This window comes from Oculina patagonica, chromosome 14 (assembly GCF_052425735.1).
Source record: "Oculina patagonica isolate OP01 chromosome 14, crgOcupat, whole genome shotgun sequence".
Classification (NCBI taxonomy): Eukaryota; Metazoa; Cnidaria; class Anthozoa; order Scleractinia; family Oculinidae; genus Oculina; species Oculina patagonica.
In genome coordinates, this window is record NC_135771.1 from 17,722,010 (window position 1) to 17,737,121 (window position 15,112).

Here is a 15,112-nt window from a genome sequence, read left to right on the forward strand (position 1 = left end):
AGATACTGCATGTTGCCAGGCCACTCTGATGTCAGCTAGTTCTTCCCATGTGTTTGGATCAATCTCTGCTTTCTTCATGTCTCGCTTGCAAACATCCTTGAAGCGGAGCTTTGGCCGGCCAACAGGGCGGGATCCCTCGCGTAGCTCTCCATAGAGCATGTCTTTTGGGATGCGGCCATCGTCCATGCGACGCACGTGCCCGAGCCAGCGGAGACGCCTATGTATGAGCAGCATGAACACGCTCGGAATGCCAGCTCGTTCGAGAACCTCAGCATTGGTTACTTTGTCCTGCCACTTAATGTGCAGGAGGCGTCGGAGACAGTGGAGATGGAAGCTGTTGAGCCGCTCCTCTTGCCCGGCGTATGATGTCAAGCACTTGCTGCTGTAAAGAAGAGTGCTGAGGACTGGCTGTTCTCCCAGACGCGCTTGCTGAGCTTGGACATAACTGCAGCGGCCTTGGCAATCCTGGTGCTGATTTCTGTGACATCTCGTTTTCCAGGCAAAACTATGGAATGGATGTTACTCCCCGCCAGGATATGAAGGTGGCCAGTTTATTAATACCCGCCTATGTGGAATGACTCTATTCGGCGGGATGATGGAATTGTATGACACTAGTTTGCTTGCGGTTAGCGTTCACTCCGGAAATTTAGTCAGAAGTCTTCGAATGTACTGTTCAGTTTTCCGTAACATTTAAGGCCTTTTTAAAGGCATATTTGTGTAAACTGACATAGTAAATCTTTTCGGATTTCTAGCTAAGTATTGATGTGGCAGAAGCTTTAAGGGAACAAAATCTCATTAACCGAATTTTGAGAGCTGCTGTTATCTTTCCGAAAATCTTATCTGGCGTTTTCCCGTACCCAAAAACAAAACACAGGTGTTTCATTTCCCATGGCCATATTACGAAGGTTCGAAGTAAGAATAAACTACCATCCCTAAATATCTACCACTAGCCACCGACACCGAGGTGAATAGTTGCTTTAGTATATACTAAAACAGTGAGAAAATATAACCCGAAAGAATGATTTTTGATTAGTTTATTCCTGCAACGATTGTTTGTGGCAACTCGTGCTCATTAAAATTATTACCCGTGTAAAGAAACAAAATCAAACTTACAGTAGAAGCCCGGTAACTCGAACTAACTTCCATATCATTTCCTTTGGAATTGACCCCACTTTTCAGTCATTTTTACTCGGTTAACTCGAACTCGAAAACCCCGCTAACTCGAACTAAATTTCGTTTTCTTTGATCCAAACTTGGATCAAATTTACCCCGATAACTACAATTCCGGTTCTTGCAACTCGCGACGGAACAGATCACGTAATGGCGTGTTTGACAGTCATTTTCCACCCTTATCATAAGAATGTATGGTCGTGTTAGAGTTTCTGACTGGATAAGTTTAATTTGCACTGTTCTATGTATACTGAAGTGCTGAAAAATCAGTTAAATATCAACAATTACTTGGCATATTAAATATTCAATCGACCCTGATAACTCGAGACCCCACTAACTCGAACTGTTTTTCATTTCCCTCGAGTTCGAGTAACTGAGGCTCAACTGTATTTGTTTTTGGGGGAGGGGAGAGGTGGGGGCGTGTAGGAGAGTGAATGAGATTTTCGTGTATATATGCAAGAATAGATTCTTCTACCAATCATTTTCACAAACAGCAAGTATACTTTGATTGATTTTTCATTTATTTAACTACACTTCATGTTTTTTGAGATTTAATCTTGACCTGACTTGGTTTACACTTCGTTACATGCATTAATATTAAGTATTATAGAAAGTATAATACAGATAACGTCTGTCCTTTACACAGCTGCCATTTTTGACTAAATCTCAGTTCACCTCTTTAACAGACAACTGTCCACTATTGAACGTTTTTTTTATATACTATTAATATTATTTGATACTTCAGTCGCCTTTTTCCGGAAGCACGTTTATTCGCAGATCCTCATTTTTTCTCTTTGAGGTCCCTGTTGACGCATCTTTTTTTCTGAAAGCTATATCTCTTCCCTTTGTTGCGCAGAGGTTTTTTAAAATGGAGAAAAAAATGCGTTAACAACTCGTCTCAAAAAATCGGTTTTCATCCATGATCGGCCAACAAAACCACTTTGACTTTTGAGCTGTGCTTGACGGGTTTCGTTCTGGAAAAAAGCAAAAACAAGAGCAAATCAATTTTTAATACATGTAATACGCAAACAGATTATCGGATTTCCCGTTGTATCCCGAAAAATGGCGTACTTTCTGTCATAACAATTCCTTTATTGGCTAAACTTTTTCGGTCAAGAGTTTCCGTCCATTGCGTTACCCATTCGGGGTAACACGTTGCCAGTTGATGGCAACATCGCTTCTCCGAGAAATGACTGAGCCCGCGGTTTTCTTCCCAGAAGTTGCTAAGCAACATGTCGTATTTGTACGCGCCATTGCTTTCGGAGTACTGATATAATTGGGAAACTCTTCGAGTTCTTCAAAGAAGATTTGCCAAAACTAGCATTTACTCCCCCGACTATACCATGATAGTCTTTCTTCTGCTGTATTTTATTACAAAGCTTGCACTCACCTCCTTTTTCTGTATTCGATATAATCTTATCTCGATTTCCTGTGACAAACTCACGTCTTGGAGCCAACCGATATCATTCTTAAATTTGGCATTTTCATTTCGAAGGTTCTTAGCTTCTTTTTGAACTTCTGCAAGTTGTCTGATAAGAGAATGAAATAACACATTAGAGACCAAAGCTTGAACTCACGAGGCGGAATATCTTGACAAACCAATTTTACGCTTTTTTTGGGGGGAAGGGGGGGGGGGGAGGGGGCTACAGCCCCCTCTGCCCCCCTCCTCTGCTCCGCCGCCTATGCTGTACTAACATGAAGGTTTTTATCACTTAATTTTTGCACTCATTGCTCGATTAAGCCAAAACGCCTGACTACCCGTATTTAAAGATTTTCAAACTCACTCTCGCTGTTTATGGACTTCGATGCTGAGCTCTTTCTTCTCTTTTCTTTCCTTGATTAAGGCTTCCATTGTGTTTCTGCAGAAAAAAGACAAAAGACAAGAATTTTTCGCCTTAGTCTAAAATTACTGGATGCAGAAAATAATTCGTATAAACGATCCTTTATAGATATGTGGACCAGTTTAAATTTCGACTGCATGAATAAAATGTCGATCTAAAACGCGATCGCCCAAATCCTATCTATAACATTTTATAGAGTGTCATTATTAGTCGAGGAAGCTCATCCTTACTATAAGATTTTTATAGTTGTTGCTTTTTTTGCCAGCTTTCGTTTAACCAATGGTGCTAAAATATTTCTTTCTTGTCTTTATTAACCTACCATCGTTTCAATGTTTGTAAAACAAAATTAAAGTTCTCTCACATCTTAGACATAACTAAAAGTTTGCAACTAAGTTTTTTGAATTTCATAATATTCATCGTTTTTGTCAAGCACTTAGCTGTATTTTTTTAATACTTACCTAAGGACCCTTTTCAGAGTTTTTACATTTTCGTCTTGAGAGACTACAAGATCTTTTAATATCTGCAATTCAAAATGGCAAAAGAAAATCACACTTTTAGTTTTTAAAACTTTTAATTACGGATTTGTAAATTACTACTTTCTCACAGAAAAGAGAAGATTCATAGAAGTAGTCGCCATTTTGAAAAGACAATTTTCGTAAGTTTTAATTGTAAGTTCTCAAATAACTACTTTTTAAAATTAATGATACCAGTCGACGGATTTTACTGATGAAATTAAGAGAAGAGATAATAATGTTGGTAAATGTTTTACTACTTTCTGTATACCGTATTTACTCGAATAAGCGCCGCCCTCGAATTAGCGCCGCATTTGGGACAAAAACGTTTATAAGCGCCGCACCCAAATAAGCGCCGCAGTCCCGATGCGGCACTTTTTCGAGGAATTTCGTTTAACTAAAAACAGCACAATAAAAGCAACTCTTAAACAAACTTAGGCATTTCTCTCAATCAAAAGCGATGTTTTGCAGAACAAAGTGATTGTTTTACTGCTCGCCCATTAGATTTCTATCCAAAATTCTTACATACGTACTTCTACAAATGTTGTGAAGCCCGCAGACTTTGCCAGGAGAGCTAGCGCCACTTCTCTCTTCAGCAAGAGACGAATACTGACAATCAAAAGACGCTATTTCCAATTACTGTTAAAGATTAGATTCTTTGTGGCGTCCAAATTTTAAATAAGCACCGCCCTCAAATAAGCGCCGCCCTCGAAAAGGCGCCACACTTGAATCGCGAAAAATTTAATAAGCGCCGCGGCGCTTATTCGAGTAAATGCGGTATTCAACGAAGTCGATCTGTCAAGCATTGATGTCAGCGGTTGTACTAGGCTCAACCCAGTCCCCTTTTCGTAGCTCCGATTCCTGACTAACCTTTATTTTTTCTTCCTCTCTGCTCTTCTTTGGCCGTTGATCCCTGTGGGATTGCGTGAAAGGAGTAAAAAAGGCAACAATGCAAGTTAATTACAAGAGACGCAAATATTTAAAGGATGGACAGATTTAGAAACGAAATGGCGTGGAAGTTTTTGGTAGCTGGTTCGACCACTGGTAACAGGTTACTGAAATCGCAAAGCAAAAATCACTTTAAAAGAAATTACAGGATGTACGAAGTGCAAAGAGTTTGGCAGAGAGAAAGGTCGATCCCAGTTTTTAGTGGTTGGCTGCAGGGATGGGTGTTTCGATGATCTCGAGCGTACTGAAAACATGTGAAAAGCCAACACACACAGGCTGCAAAACGTGGCTTGGAAAGAATTAAAAATTGGCGTACTTTCAAAACAAAAGTGTTTCAGAGTTTGGTATACTTGTTTTGGTAAAATGTAGAAAATCAAGACATTTGGAAGCGATCTTAGAAAAATCATTTTAGTGTATACCACACAAGGCAATAGTGCTTTTCGCTCGCGCTGATTGGTTAACTCGGAGGTGATTAGCAAAGTACTATTCACCAAGAATAATTGATAATTATTTTTCCTTAAATTTCGCTATTTCCTTTTTGTCTTTCGGCCTCAAGGGTAGAAATATTTCACAGCATGTTTCCCTACCTTTTAAGCAGTTGAACTCTTCTGGCCGTCTTCTCTTCGCCGAATGTGGCTGTAATTACCAACGACTGAAATTTAAAAAGCCAAATAACAACAATTAATATTTTCTAACCCTTAACCAACTAGCTGATATGCGTTGCTTGACACCATTTTTTGCTTTTTTGAAATCGAGCATTTCAAAATTTAAATCGATTTTTCAACGCCACGTTTAAAGTACCAAGCTAAATCCGAATCTTCCAGAAAGTTTCTGAAAACGTCTCTCTTCATCCCAAAACAGACTATCCTTCAATTTGTCGCCATGATAAATGAGCAAATTATTAAAGAAACTTTTCGCACTACTAAAAACCCTGTTCAAGACATAGCCACTCATAGAACTTAGTGTAGCATTTAATTGTTTTCCGTATAGTAATTTTCGATTTTCGATGGCGAGTCGAAAAATAAAAAATTCGTTCCGAAATTTAAAACGAGTATACGGCTACTTGAAGAACAAACTGCTTTTTCTTAAATAATTTACCTGATTTGCTGTAATGCTTTCTCTTTCTTCTCTGATATCTGCTGAGGAAAGGAGAAATTCAAACGTTTCTAGCGAAGAACCTCACTTTACAGTACGACATTACGAGGAAAAAACCACAAAAATCAAGAAACTTGCACAAAAATGAATAAAAATTACTTTACCTTTTCGATTTGCTGCCATAGTGCTTCACTTTTGATACAGTTTCTTTGAAACTTCTTTCTTTAAATTTCCTTTTCTTACTTTAAATAACAAGCGTCCTGAATTTTAACCCGACTGGATTCGCTGAACGGCAATCTGATACTGAGTCGAACTTTTGCATTCTTGACGAAATAATGGAGGACACGCGCCTTATAAGGTAAAAGCGCGCGCTTGCACGAGCTTGCACGCGCAGCAGCTTCAAGCAATATATTCTAACGAGTTTTCAAATAGGTCTATTAAACGAAAAAGTAAACATGGTTCTGAAGTCAAACAGGACTTAAAATGAAAAAAAAAAAAATGTCTTGATATAGCTTTGTCCGGTGCGAAGCCTACATTGAAGTTTCATTGTATTTTTATTTAAAAAATATTTCTTGTGGTTTTGCATTACTACGCTTAGTGATTGGTTTTAAAAACTCCCGCCATTTTCCTTCCCAATTAGAAATATAACTATGGTAAAACAAATCGTGGCTTGTTCGCATACATTTTCTTCGAGATTTTATTGGTTTAATGAGTCAATGTGTGGTAAAATCGAATAAAATCACAAATCTTGTTATCCTGCAGGCTTCTGCGAGAGTTGACTGTATTGGGGAAGACAAACAGAAACAGTTTTTTTTTTTCAACTTTTTTTTCCTTCCCCGGCCCATCCTTAGTGCTTTCTTCGCCTCCCCTCCCCGCCCCGACGTCAATGTGCAATAAACGCTCTTTGCCCCTCCCCCAAGTAATATACTCTTTTCGTATGAGCCCGCGATCCATAAGGCAAACAACAACAAAATGGAGGACCATCGAACGGTAAAAATTGATAAAATATCGTTTGCCAAAGAGCATTCGTTTAAGATGTTAAAAAAGCTACATTCATTATGGAAAGAAAAATCGATGTGTGACGCGACTTTGTTAGTGGGAGGCAAGGAATTTCCTGTACATCGAATTATTCTCTCGGCTGCTAGTCCTTACTTCCAAGTCATGTTTACAAGTGGAATGGCAGAAAGCTTCTTGGATCATGTAGAAATTCATGATGTAGACGCTGAGGTATTCAGTGCAATTCTTAATTTTATCTACACGGGGCAAGTTGAAGTGAATGAAGATAACGTACAACAGCTTTTACCCGCTTCAAAGATGTTACAAGTCGAAGACATTGAAGTCATGTGCTGCGATTTTTTAAAGCACGAACTTGCTTCTTCGAATTGCGTTGGTATTTACCTATTTGCTGATGCCCATTCTTGTTCGCCGTTGTCCAAATCGGCGCTAGATTTCATTCATAGAAACTTTGTGGAAGTATCCAAACAAGACGAGTTTCTGCAACTCACAAAAAGTGTCTTGCTTCAACTTTTGGAATCGGAAGAACTTAAAATCGAATCTGAGGAACAAGTGTTCGAAGCTGCATTGCGATGGGTACTGTATGACTTATCAAGGGGGAGAGAGGCTTTGGGAAATATCCTTGAGCGAATAAGACTCCCACTTATCTCCCCTAAATTCCTTGAAAATTACCTTATCACATGTGAGAGTGCAAGTATTCAAAGAATGTTGGCTGGAATACTTGAAGGGTACCGTAGTTACCAATCATTAGCCCGTGGAGAACAGCGAGTACACACCCAACCCCGCCGTGCCTCCAGAAAGTGCTTTTTCATCATAGGAGGTTACAGTCGGCGGGTAGGAGGGCGATGGAGTGACACATCATCTCTATTCACGGTCGAGAAATTTGACTCCTTTTTGCAGACTTGCGACAGTTTCACCACAGCACAGATAAGCTTTGCTCGTAGTGGGCATGCTGTGGGATCCATCGGAGGCCTAATATATGCAATTGGTGGTGAAAATGATTCCTTAATTTATGACACTGTGGAGTGCTATGACCCGGCATTAAATTCATGGTCGCTTGTCGCCCCTTTAATAGCACCTCGTGTAGCATGCGGCGTATGTGTTGTGGAAGATTTTATGTTTGTGATTGGCGGTTGGGTGGGATCTGAGATTGCCGAAAACATTGAGAGATATGACCCAGACCTCGATCAATGGGAAGTTGTTGGTAAAGTGGAAACCAAGAGGTTTAATCTTGGAGTCGCCGAGATGGATGGATTAATTTATGCGGCTGGTAAGTTTTGTCCAAAGTACAGTCTTTTTCATGAGAGGAACACATTAAATTTTGGCAAATCTTCATTTGTAGTTCTTGTAAAAAGTTTGATTTTTATTATCCAATGTGCAGTCGACCAGAAAATATCCACATCCACCACATGGAAGATAGGACAGGGCTTTGCGGAAAAAAATATTTGCCTCTTTTTTTTCAATTATGTTGAACATGATCATGAACCTTCCTCATAGCCATCCGGATCCATGTTTATTATTTTTTCAGTTTCTTATCATTTTTTTGGTATTTTTCTACCTTAGAAAACTAATATGTTGACATTTCCTTCAATTTGAAAGCAATTTTGTATATCAGAAGAAATGACTTTAAAAAATATTGAGAGACAGGGGCATGGTATAGACCCCATTTCCTAGCCTAAACTTTGCCCAAATCCCTTTTCCCAGTCCCATTTTTGTTTATGATTCTCAGACCCAGTGATCCAAATCTTATTTCTCAGTGACAACAATAGACAAAACCCAGTTCCCATTTTACCCCTTCAGGCCCTCAATATTGTGACGTGACTCATTTAGTATTATACACGTTATGACTGGTTCTGAGGGAAACAAAATTAACTGGTTTCCCAAGGGACCAGTCATTAAAGCTGATTTCCAGTCCGTGCTGCGCAGACTCGGGGTTTGTTTTTGTTTTTGTTTTGAATTCATTGAAACGTTACACTTCGGTGACAGCATACATGAAGTTTTTTAGTCTGCCATTACAGTTCGTTTTGAAATAGCGTCAAGGTTGTTCTACTCGTTATTATTTGTTCTGCAAGGATATCTTGCGTTAATAATGAAGAAAAAGGTAACTTTGTCGCGAATTTTTAGTTTTGCTTGTAAACATTCCTTCGTGTGTGAGGCTCACAAAAACATGGCAGCCGAGATTGCGGAGTATGGACTGGAATTCATCTTTAAGTGATTTGTTACATATAGCATAATACTGTGTATGTCATCAGTCAACATTCGTGGGAACAGTGCACTGTTATCCTCTGATGTCAATGTTGCCCACTTGGAGACTTTTAGTGGGAAACAGTTTTATTGTTAGAGGTCATGTGACCTCAAAGTAGCCAATAAGATTGCACCCTGTTAGGGACAAATTTTCAGCTATATTACAAATAGCTTTATCTGTTATTTTTGTGAATACAGGTGGCCTAAGTGAGTTAGGAGAAGAACTCAGAGTGTTTGAGTGTTACAACCCTGTCAGTGACACATGGATCAGACATGCAGACATGCGTCACAGAAGAGCGTACCTGGGCCTTGCAGCTTTGAGAGGAAGCTTGTATGCTGTAGGCAAGTATTGTGAAGCTGAGAGTGAGTGTTTCATCAGATTTCCCAATGCTGTGAAGAGGGTTGAAAATAGGATGTGCAACTTACAGAGCATTTTTGGCAATCTTCAATCTGTTTCGAATGTGATGAAACACTCTCATCCAAGGGTTGATAACCCTTGGGTGACTAAAACTGTTAAAAAATTATGCTAAACTGCCAATTTTAGTGACCTACTTAAAAACAAAAACAAAATAATAAAAAATAAAGATCAGATAATTATACAAACCACTAACACTATTCTGGCTTCTTTGTTTTGATGAATTAATAATGAGTTTGAGAGCCACAGATCACAATGTTAAATGGCCTACAGTGGAATTATTTACCAGGTTATAAATAAATTACTGACAGTTAAAATCTATTTTTAGTCAAGTCAAGGGCTGTTTAATTTTTATTGTTAGGTCAGGTCTTTCATAGCCTCCCAGCTACAGGCAGTCATTTTTAGGGGCGATCTTGTTGATCGATCGTGGGGAGGAGTGAAACACGATCACCCCTAAAAACGACTGCATGGGAGGCTAGGTCTTTCATTTTATTCTTGCTTGTAAGCGCCGGCAACAACTAAAGTACTGCCTTTTAACTTAGTTTGCACATAGACTCCCAAGATGGGGGAGGGCAAAAGTCTCTGTGCAAAGTACTTTTTCACATAGCATTTTTAACAGAAAAAATAACCCTTTCATAATATACCTTCCACAGTTGAAAATGGTACCCCTTTCACATACCTACAGGAGAAATATTGCCCGGGAGGGGGGACTCCTATATGAAACGGACGGGGATGCTCGTCGGAAATTTTGAAAAGAACCCCTAATAGAGACCAATCTGGGTGTGCCTCAAGCTTTTCTTGACCCCTAAAAGATACCAAAAAACTAAGATTAGAATTTATTTTTGTTTATTTCTTAGTTGTGTAACCCTAAATGAGACCATTATGGCTTAAAATATTGGCATTTTGCCCGGAACACCCTAAGTGAGACCAAAAATCCGAAATTTACACCCCTAAGCGAGACGACGAGCATCCCCGTCACTTCATATGCGAGTCCCCCCCCCCCCGGGAAATATTGCTTCTCTTTTCACTTGAGTAACCCGTTTAAATGCTCAGATGAATCAGTTATAAGGTGTGTCTGTTCAAGATATTTTCAAAAGCCCTTTTAAATGCCTAAATGACACTTTTCCTACCCTTTCCTATACCTGAACTCTTGAAATTCCTACTCACTGAGGTCTCCAGCCTGAAAAAGTTACCCTTTTGAATGACAGAGCCTCCCCATTTAGGCTATGTTTACACGTGACCGGTCTGGAACAGATCTGGTCCGATTTTCAGACCGGATAGGCCTTTTATTACACGGGACCGTTCCGGAACCAGTCAGGAACGGATCCAAAACTGGACCAGCAAAATATCAGATCCAGTTTTGGATCTGTTCTAGACCAGTTCCAGAATGATCTCGTGTAAACAGAAGCCAATCTGGTCCGGTCTGGTTCAAAATGGTTCTGGACATAGCCTTAGTCCACTGTAGGGAGCACTCCCATCACCCAAGCATAAACTTACGTAACTCACTGGGGAGAGTGCAAAATGCCCATGATTAGGAGCACTGGGTGTTTATAGCGTGGGGGGGGGGGGATTTTTTCAACCCCTGCACCCCTACTCACGGGCATTTTGCACTCTCCCCAGTTTTCGCGAACCTTCAAAAACCAAATGGTGGCCCCACAAACTCAACGATCGACCTCTGCATCTTAACATCTCTTAAAAGTCTCAACTGTTAATTCTAGTAATTCTTTCCAACAGGTGGCTACAATGAATCAGAAGGAGCCTTAGCTAGTGTCGAGCAGTTTGACATGGACAGACACCAGTGGACAGAAGTGGTACCCATGGAGAGACCAAGGGCGGGGCTGTCGGTGGCAGTGAGTAGCGGGTTATTGTATGTGTTTGGGGGCCGAACTGCCAGTGAGGAGTACTCTCCACCCGTCACCCTGACAGGAGTTGATATGTATGATCCGAACAAGAAGAAATGGAAGCATGTCACAGACTTGTGTTTTAGTAGGTGTGATTTTGGAATTGGAATTGTTTAGCTTGGTAATAGCATTCTCGCAAGGCAGTGATGCACAAGCATTGCGTGACTTATGAATTAATGGCCACAAGCGATATCACACCCTGAACTTGTCTACAAAAAAAAAAAAAAACTTGTCTGTCAAAAAATGTTGGGTGATAAACTGCCAGGGAGACCCTAAGAGATTCCTGCACTTCTCATCTAGTCTGTCCACAAGAGTTGTGTGATGAACTAAATAACAGTCATAAGGGACACCATGTCGTAGAAAGACAACTAGACGTTTTCTAGTCTGTCCACAAGAGCTGTGTGACAGGCGAAACATTGGCCCTGAGGGACACCGTGCACCGTGAAAGGATTTATTGATTTTTTTTCAGTCTGTCCACAGACCAGATCTGTAACTGAATAGTGGCCATAAAAGGGCATTACCACTCCCTAAAAAGGTTCCTGTTCCTCTTGTTTAGTCATTAGTAGTAATAGTGGTGGATATAGCGTTTAACCAATCACAGATCTGAATTTCAAGCACGTGACCGAAATGGTGCAATCAGAGGGCCACATTTTGCATAGCAGCCTTTAGCCACCTTGAATGCCGAGCGCAAGATCTCATTTTGGGGCGGACGAAATAGCGACCTTTAGATTGGAGTGCGAGTACAACTTTTCAAGCCTAATGCCCATGCTTTCGGTTATCACCTTTTACACCAGTCTCGTACCGATAGTCTCCTATTCAACTGGTATGCAAGAGGGGGGAGTGAGGGCTCTGGGAACGTAATGTAACTGGATTGAAATTGGAAAGTCGTACTCGTACCCCATATGGTATTCGTACCGCTATCTGAACTAAATAATGCACGCAAAGGAAATATTGCCCTGTAATGTCTACACTTCTTGTCTAGTCTGTCCACGAATATTGTGTGACAACTAAATAGCAGTCGCAAAGTTAGCCGCGCCCTGCAGGAATTTCTGCACGTCTTAGCCACTTATCCTTGAATCCTTAACGGTGCAGTGTACATTTGTAATAGGGTTCTTGGTTCCATTGACTCTATTTTAAGTTGCAATCAGTGAGAAATAGAGCAGAACTGTTAAAGCAAAAAATTAAATGGCAGTATGCATTACCTATTTGCATTTGACCAAACCATTTTGCTTGGTTCACCAAAGGTGATGTTTGGTATAACCCCTTCACCCCCACCCTCCGCCTCTGAGGGCTCCCTGCCTTGGGCACACCCCCCCCCCCCCCCCCCCCCCCCAGCCCCACTCCCAGTGTTTCAACTTTGCGATCTTTGCTGACGTCATTGTTTACATTTTGCCTCATTAGCATACGGCTTTGTGTAGAGAAAGCATCATGCTATACAGCTATTTCGATGTGTTTGTTGGGGGGAAAGGTTGTCGCAAAAAAAAAACATCAAAGTGCACGCTTTTTATAGAAAATAACATATTATTATAGGTTTTTTTTTTTTGGTTGTTGGACAACACCGAAAGGTGGTCTGGGTATTCACTGGAATTTTGCATATTGGCCTTAAAAGAGGAAAAATTTACAAGTTTGTATTTTTGCACGTGGACAATTTGCTTTTTTCTTCTCAGAGAGGCCTATATGGTTCTGTAGCTTTACTTTTACTGTCGCATGTCTTTGAGTGAGGAAAAATTCTTCTGAACTTCAGAGGGTCTAAACGTACCTTGTTTCTAAATGTCATGAAAAGAAAGAAAACCTGAAAATTGCGCTTATTTTGTTGTTATATCTCATTAGTTTTCAACACGTGCATGTAGCTCAATACGTATACCCATACTACCTTTAGGGATTGGCTTGTGCAGTTTTGTGCTTTTTTTTCCGACAACGTTTCTCGAAATAGCTGTATACAAACTAACTCCAGATGTCAAAAGAGCTTGTGCAAAATTAAAGGAGACAAAAGCGTTCAAAAACTGCAAAATTTTTGGGTGGCAAAAGAGCTTATGAGCCTATACATTCTTTGTAAAATATCGAGTTTTCAAACCTGCGTCACAGAAAAAGTGTTTAACACATGGGCTAAATTTTATAACGAAAGTTAATCGTATCATATTCTTTCAAATTCAAAATTGATATCTTAGTAACTCGATCAAACAGTAAAGCGCTTATGCTAATAAGACAAATATTTAAAACCTTATAGCTTGACTTATTTCACATGCTTATATTTAGATATACTTAAGATAATATATATTACACGCAGCACCAGCAAACAGCATTTTTGAGAAAATAAGTTAACGCAACATTCAATATAACGTGTCGTGTAGTAAATAATTACTTTTGCCTTTTTGCCTTTAAGAGGCCAAAAAAGAGAGAGAATAACTATATTTTCTATTAATTTCCTGTGTAAACAATTTTCACGGCCGGAGAGGAAAAAACACACTTCCCCTTAAAAATCGTTAATTGGTAAGGTGAAAATTTCTGTGGACTAGATAATTAAAGCTATCTCGCGGACGTTTCCAATTTCCTTCGAAAATCAGAAAAGTCATCTTTCTGACGCTTAAGAAAGAGAGAAAAAAAAGTCTTCACGCAAACTATAGAATTATTACATTAAATGAAATTTGAAAGATTAGGATAAAAAAGAATAACCCCGGCCCTTTCCCTACCCGGGGGGGGGGGGGGTCTGTCCATTTCATGAGTTCGAGTTCGAGTTAGAATTTCGAGTTGAGTTCGATTTCGAGTTAGAATTTCGAGTTCGAGTTAAAATATCGAGTTCGAGTTAAAATATCGAGTTCGAGTTGCTTGCGGTTAGCTCCACTCTGGTTTGCTTGCGGTTAGCTCCACTCCTATTTGCTTGCGGTTAGTTCCACTCCTATTTGCTTGCGGTAAGCTTTCATTTGGTGATAAGGGCGATACTATGCGTGACCAACTGGGAAATGTTACCCCAACTCGTGTAACTCGAACTCGAAATTTCTAACTCGAACTCATAAATTCGATACACTCACCCGGGGGTACGGAACTAAGCAAAAGTGAATAAGCATTTTTTTTTTTTTGTTTTAAGGTTTGAACTAATCTTTTTTGGCGAAAGAAGTCGTTACAGAGTGCAACGTGCCTTACCGTGGCCACCCAACAAACTTTTTTACAAGTGTGCATATCATAATATTATTATTTGTTTGACGAACACGACTCATTGCAAAGTGGAATACGATCAAATAGATACTTGTTAATCATATTTATCAACAAAATCTAGTGAAAACGTAAAATTTTACAAGATGACACTTGTAAAAAAGTTTGTTGGTTGGCCACGGTAAGGCGCGTCGCTGTAATACGTTTCGGTAAAAAATACTAAAATTGGTGAATAGGTTTTCTCGTACATAAAATGCACCTAGTACATCAAGATGGAGATATAAAGTAAATTGTTGTTGAAGGAAGAAGGGAGCCATAATAATTTTTAGGTGTTTTTCCAGTCCACAAGGACAAAACTTGAAAAAATCAGCCTGACATTTTCAAGTTGAGATCTAACGTTCCTGATGGCATCACAACAATATCACTTGTTTATCGCTTCAGTACACTTGCATGGTGATTTTTAACAAAATTGGACCACTATCGTTGTTCCATATGCCTTTAGGCTCTTGAGTTTTTGAAGTTAAACTGCCGGGTGACAGTGTCCTTTTAACACGAAATTTGATACATTATTCTCCCAATTTTTTTGGTCAGAAAAATCAAATTGAAAATTTTAATTTGCCTCCTGGATAAAATTAAAAGAAAAATTACTTTTTTGTAATTGATTTCCAAATACATTCATAAGCACTGCGGGTACCGATCTTTGCCAAAGTGTAAACAAAATCAACTTGAATTGTCTCAAAGAACCGATTTTGAAAGTAATTACAACACTGTAAAACACTGGTACAAGAATTGTTGTTAATCACACCATTTTAGAAGTGAAAT

The 15,112-nt window shown here is 39.5% G+C and overlaps 2 protein-coding genes across 3 annotated transcripts; one reads left to right on the forward strand and one right to left on the reverse strand.

The window, feature by feature from the left end:
* Positions 1 to 1,685: 1,685 nt before the first annotated feature.
* Positions 1,686 to 5,909, reverse strand: LOC144638672 (uncharacterized). Of its 2 annotated transcripts, none has more exons than XM_078497893.1 (8): positions 5,731 to 5,909; positions 5,570 to 5,610; positions 5,059 to 5,123; positions 4,394 to 4,436; positions 3,470 to 3,531; positions 2,955 to 3,029; positions 2,561 to 2,699; positions 1,686 to 2,144 (listed from the first exon to the last, which is right to left on the reverse strand). In XM_078497893.1, the coding sequence occupies exons 1-8, from the start codon at positions 5,747 to 5,749 to the stop codon at positions 2,034 to 2,036; spliced, it is 555 nt and encodes a 184-aa protein (XP_078354019.1). In that variant the 5' UTR covers positions 5,750 to 5,909; the 3' UTR covers positions 1,686 to 2,033. The 2 variants fall into 2 exon arrangements, with proteins under 2 accessions (XP_078354019.1, XP_078354020.1); XM_078497894.1 differs by having other exon boundaries at positions 5,570 to 5,607; positions 5,731 to 5,907.
* A 628-nt stretch (positions 5,910 to 6,537) lies between these two features.
* Positions 6,538 to 12,326, forward strand: LOC144638624 (actin-binding protein IPP-like). Its single transcript, XM_078497828.1, has 3 exons — positions 6,538 to 7,850; positions 9,023 to 9,166; positions 10,974 to 12,326. Exons 1-3 carry the CDS (start codon positions 6,539 to 6,541, stop codon positions 11,255 to 11,257), a joined length of 1,740 nt encoding a protein of 579 aa, XP_078353954.1. The 5' UTR covers position 6,538; the 3' UTR covers positions 11,258 to 12,326.
* Positions 12,327 to 15,112: the final 2,786 nt, after the last annotated feature.

What these genes read in the sequence shown, in the direction of transcription:
- LOC144638672 (XM_078497893.1), bottom strand. An exon ending in AAAGCATTACAGCAAATCAG is followed by an intron (nt 5,124 to 5,569) that starts GTAAATTATTTA and finishes TTTAAATTTCAG; the next exon opens with TCGTTGGTAATTACAGCCAC. An exon ending in ATCGAATACAGAAAAAGGAG is followed by an intron (nt 2,145 to 2,560) that starts GTGAGTGCAAGC and finishes GCTTTTTTCCAG; the next exon opens with AACGAAACCCGTCAAGCACA.
- LOC144638624 (XM_078497828.1), top strand. Translation starts at nt 6,539, where the DNA reads ATGGAGGACCATCGAACGGTAAAAATTGATAAAATATCGTTTGCCAAA. An exon ending in TGGATTAATTTATGCGGCTG is followed by an intron (nt 7,851 to 9,022) that starts GTAAGTTTTGTC and finishes TTGTGAATACAG; the next exon opens with GTGGCCTAAGTGAGTTAGGA. An exon ending in AGGAAGCTTGTATGCTGTAG is followed by an intron (nt 9,167 to 10,973) that starts GCAAGTATTGTG and finishes TCTTTCCAACAG; the next exon opens with GTGGCTACAATGAATCAGAA.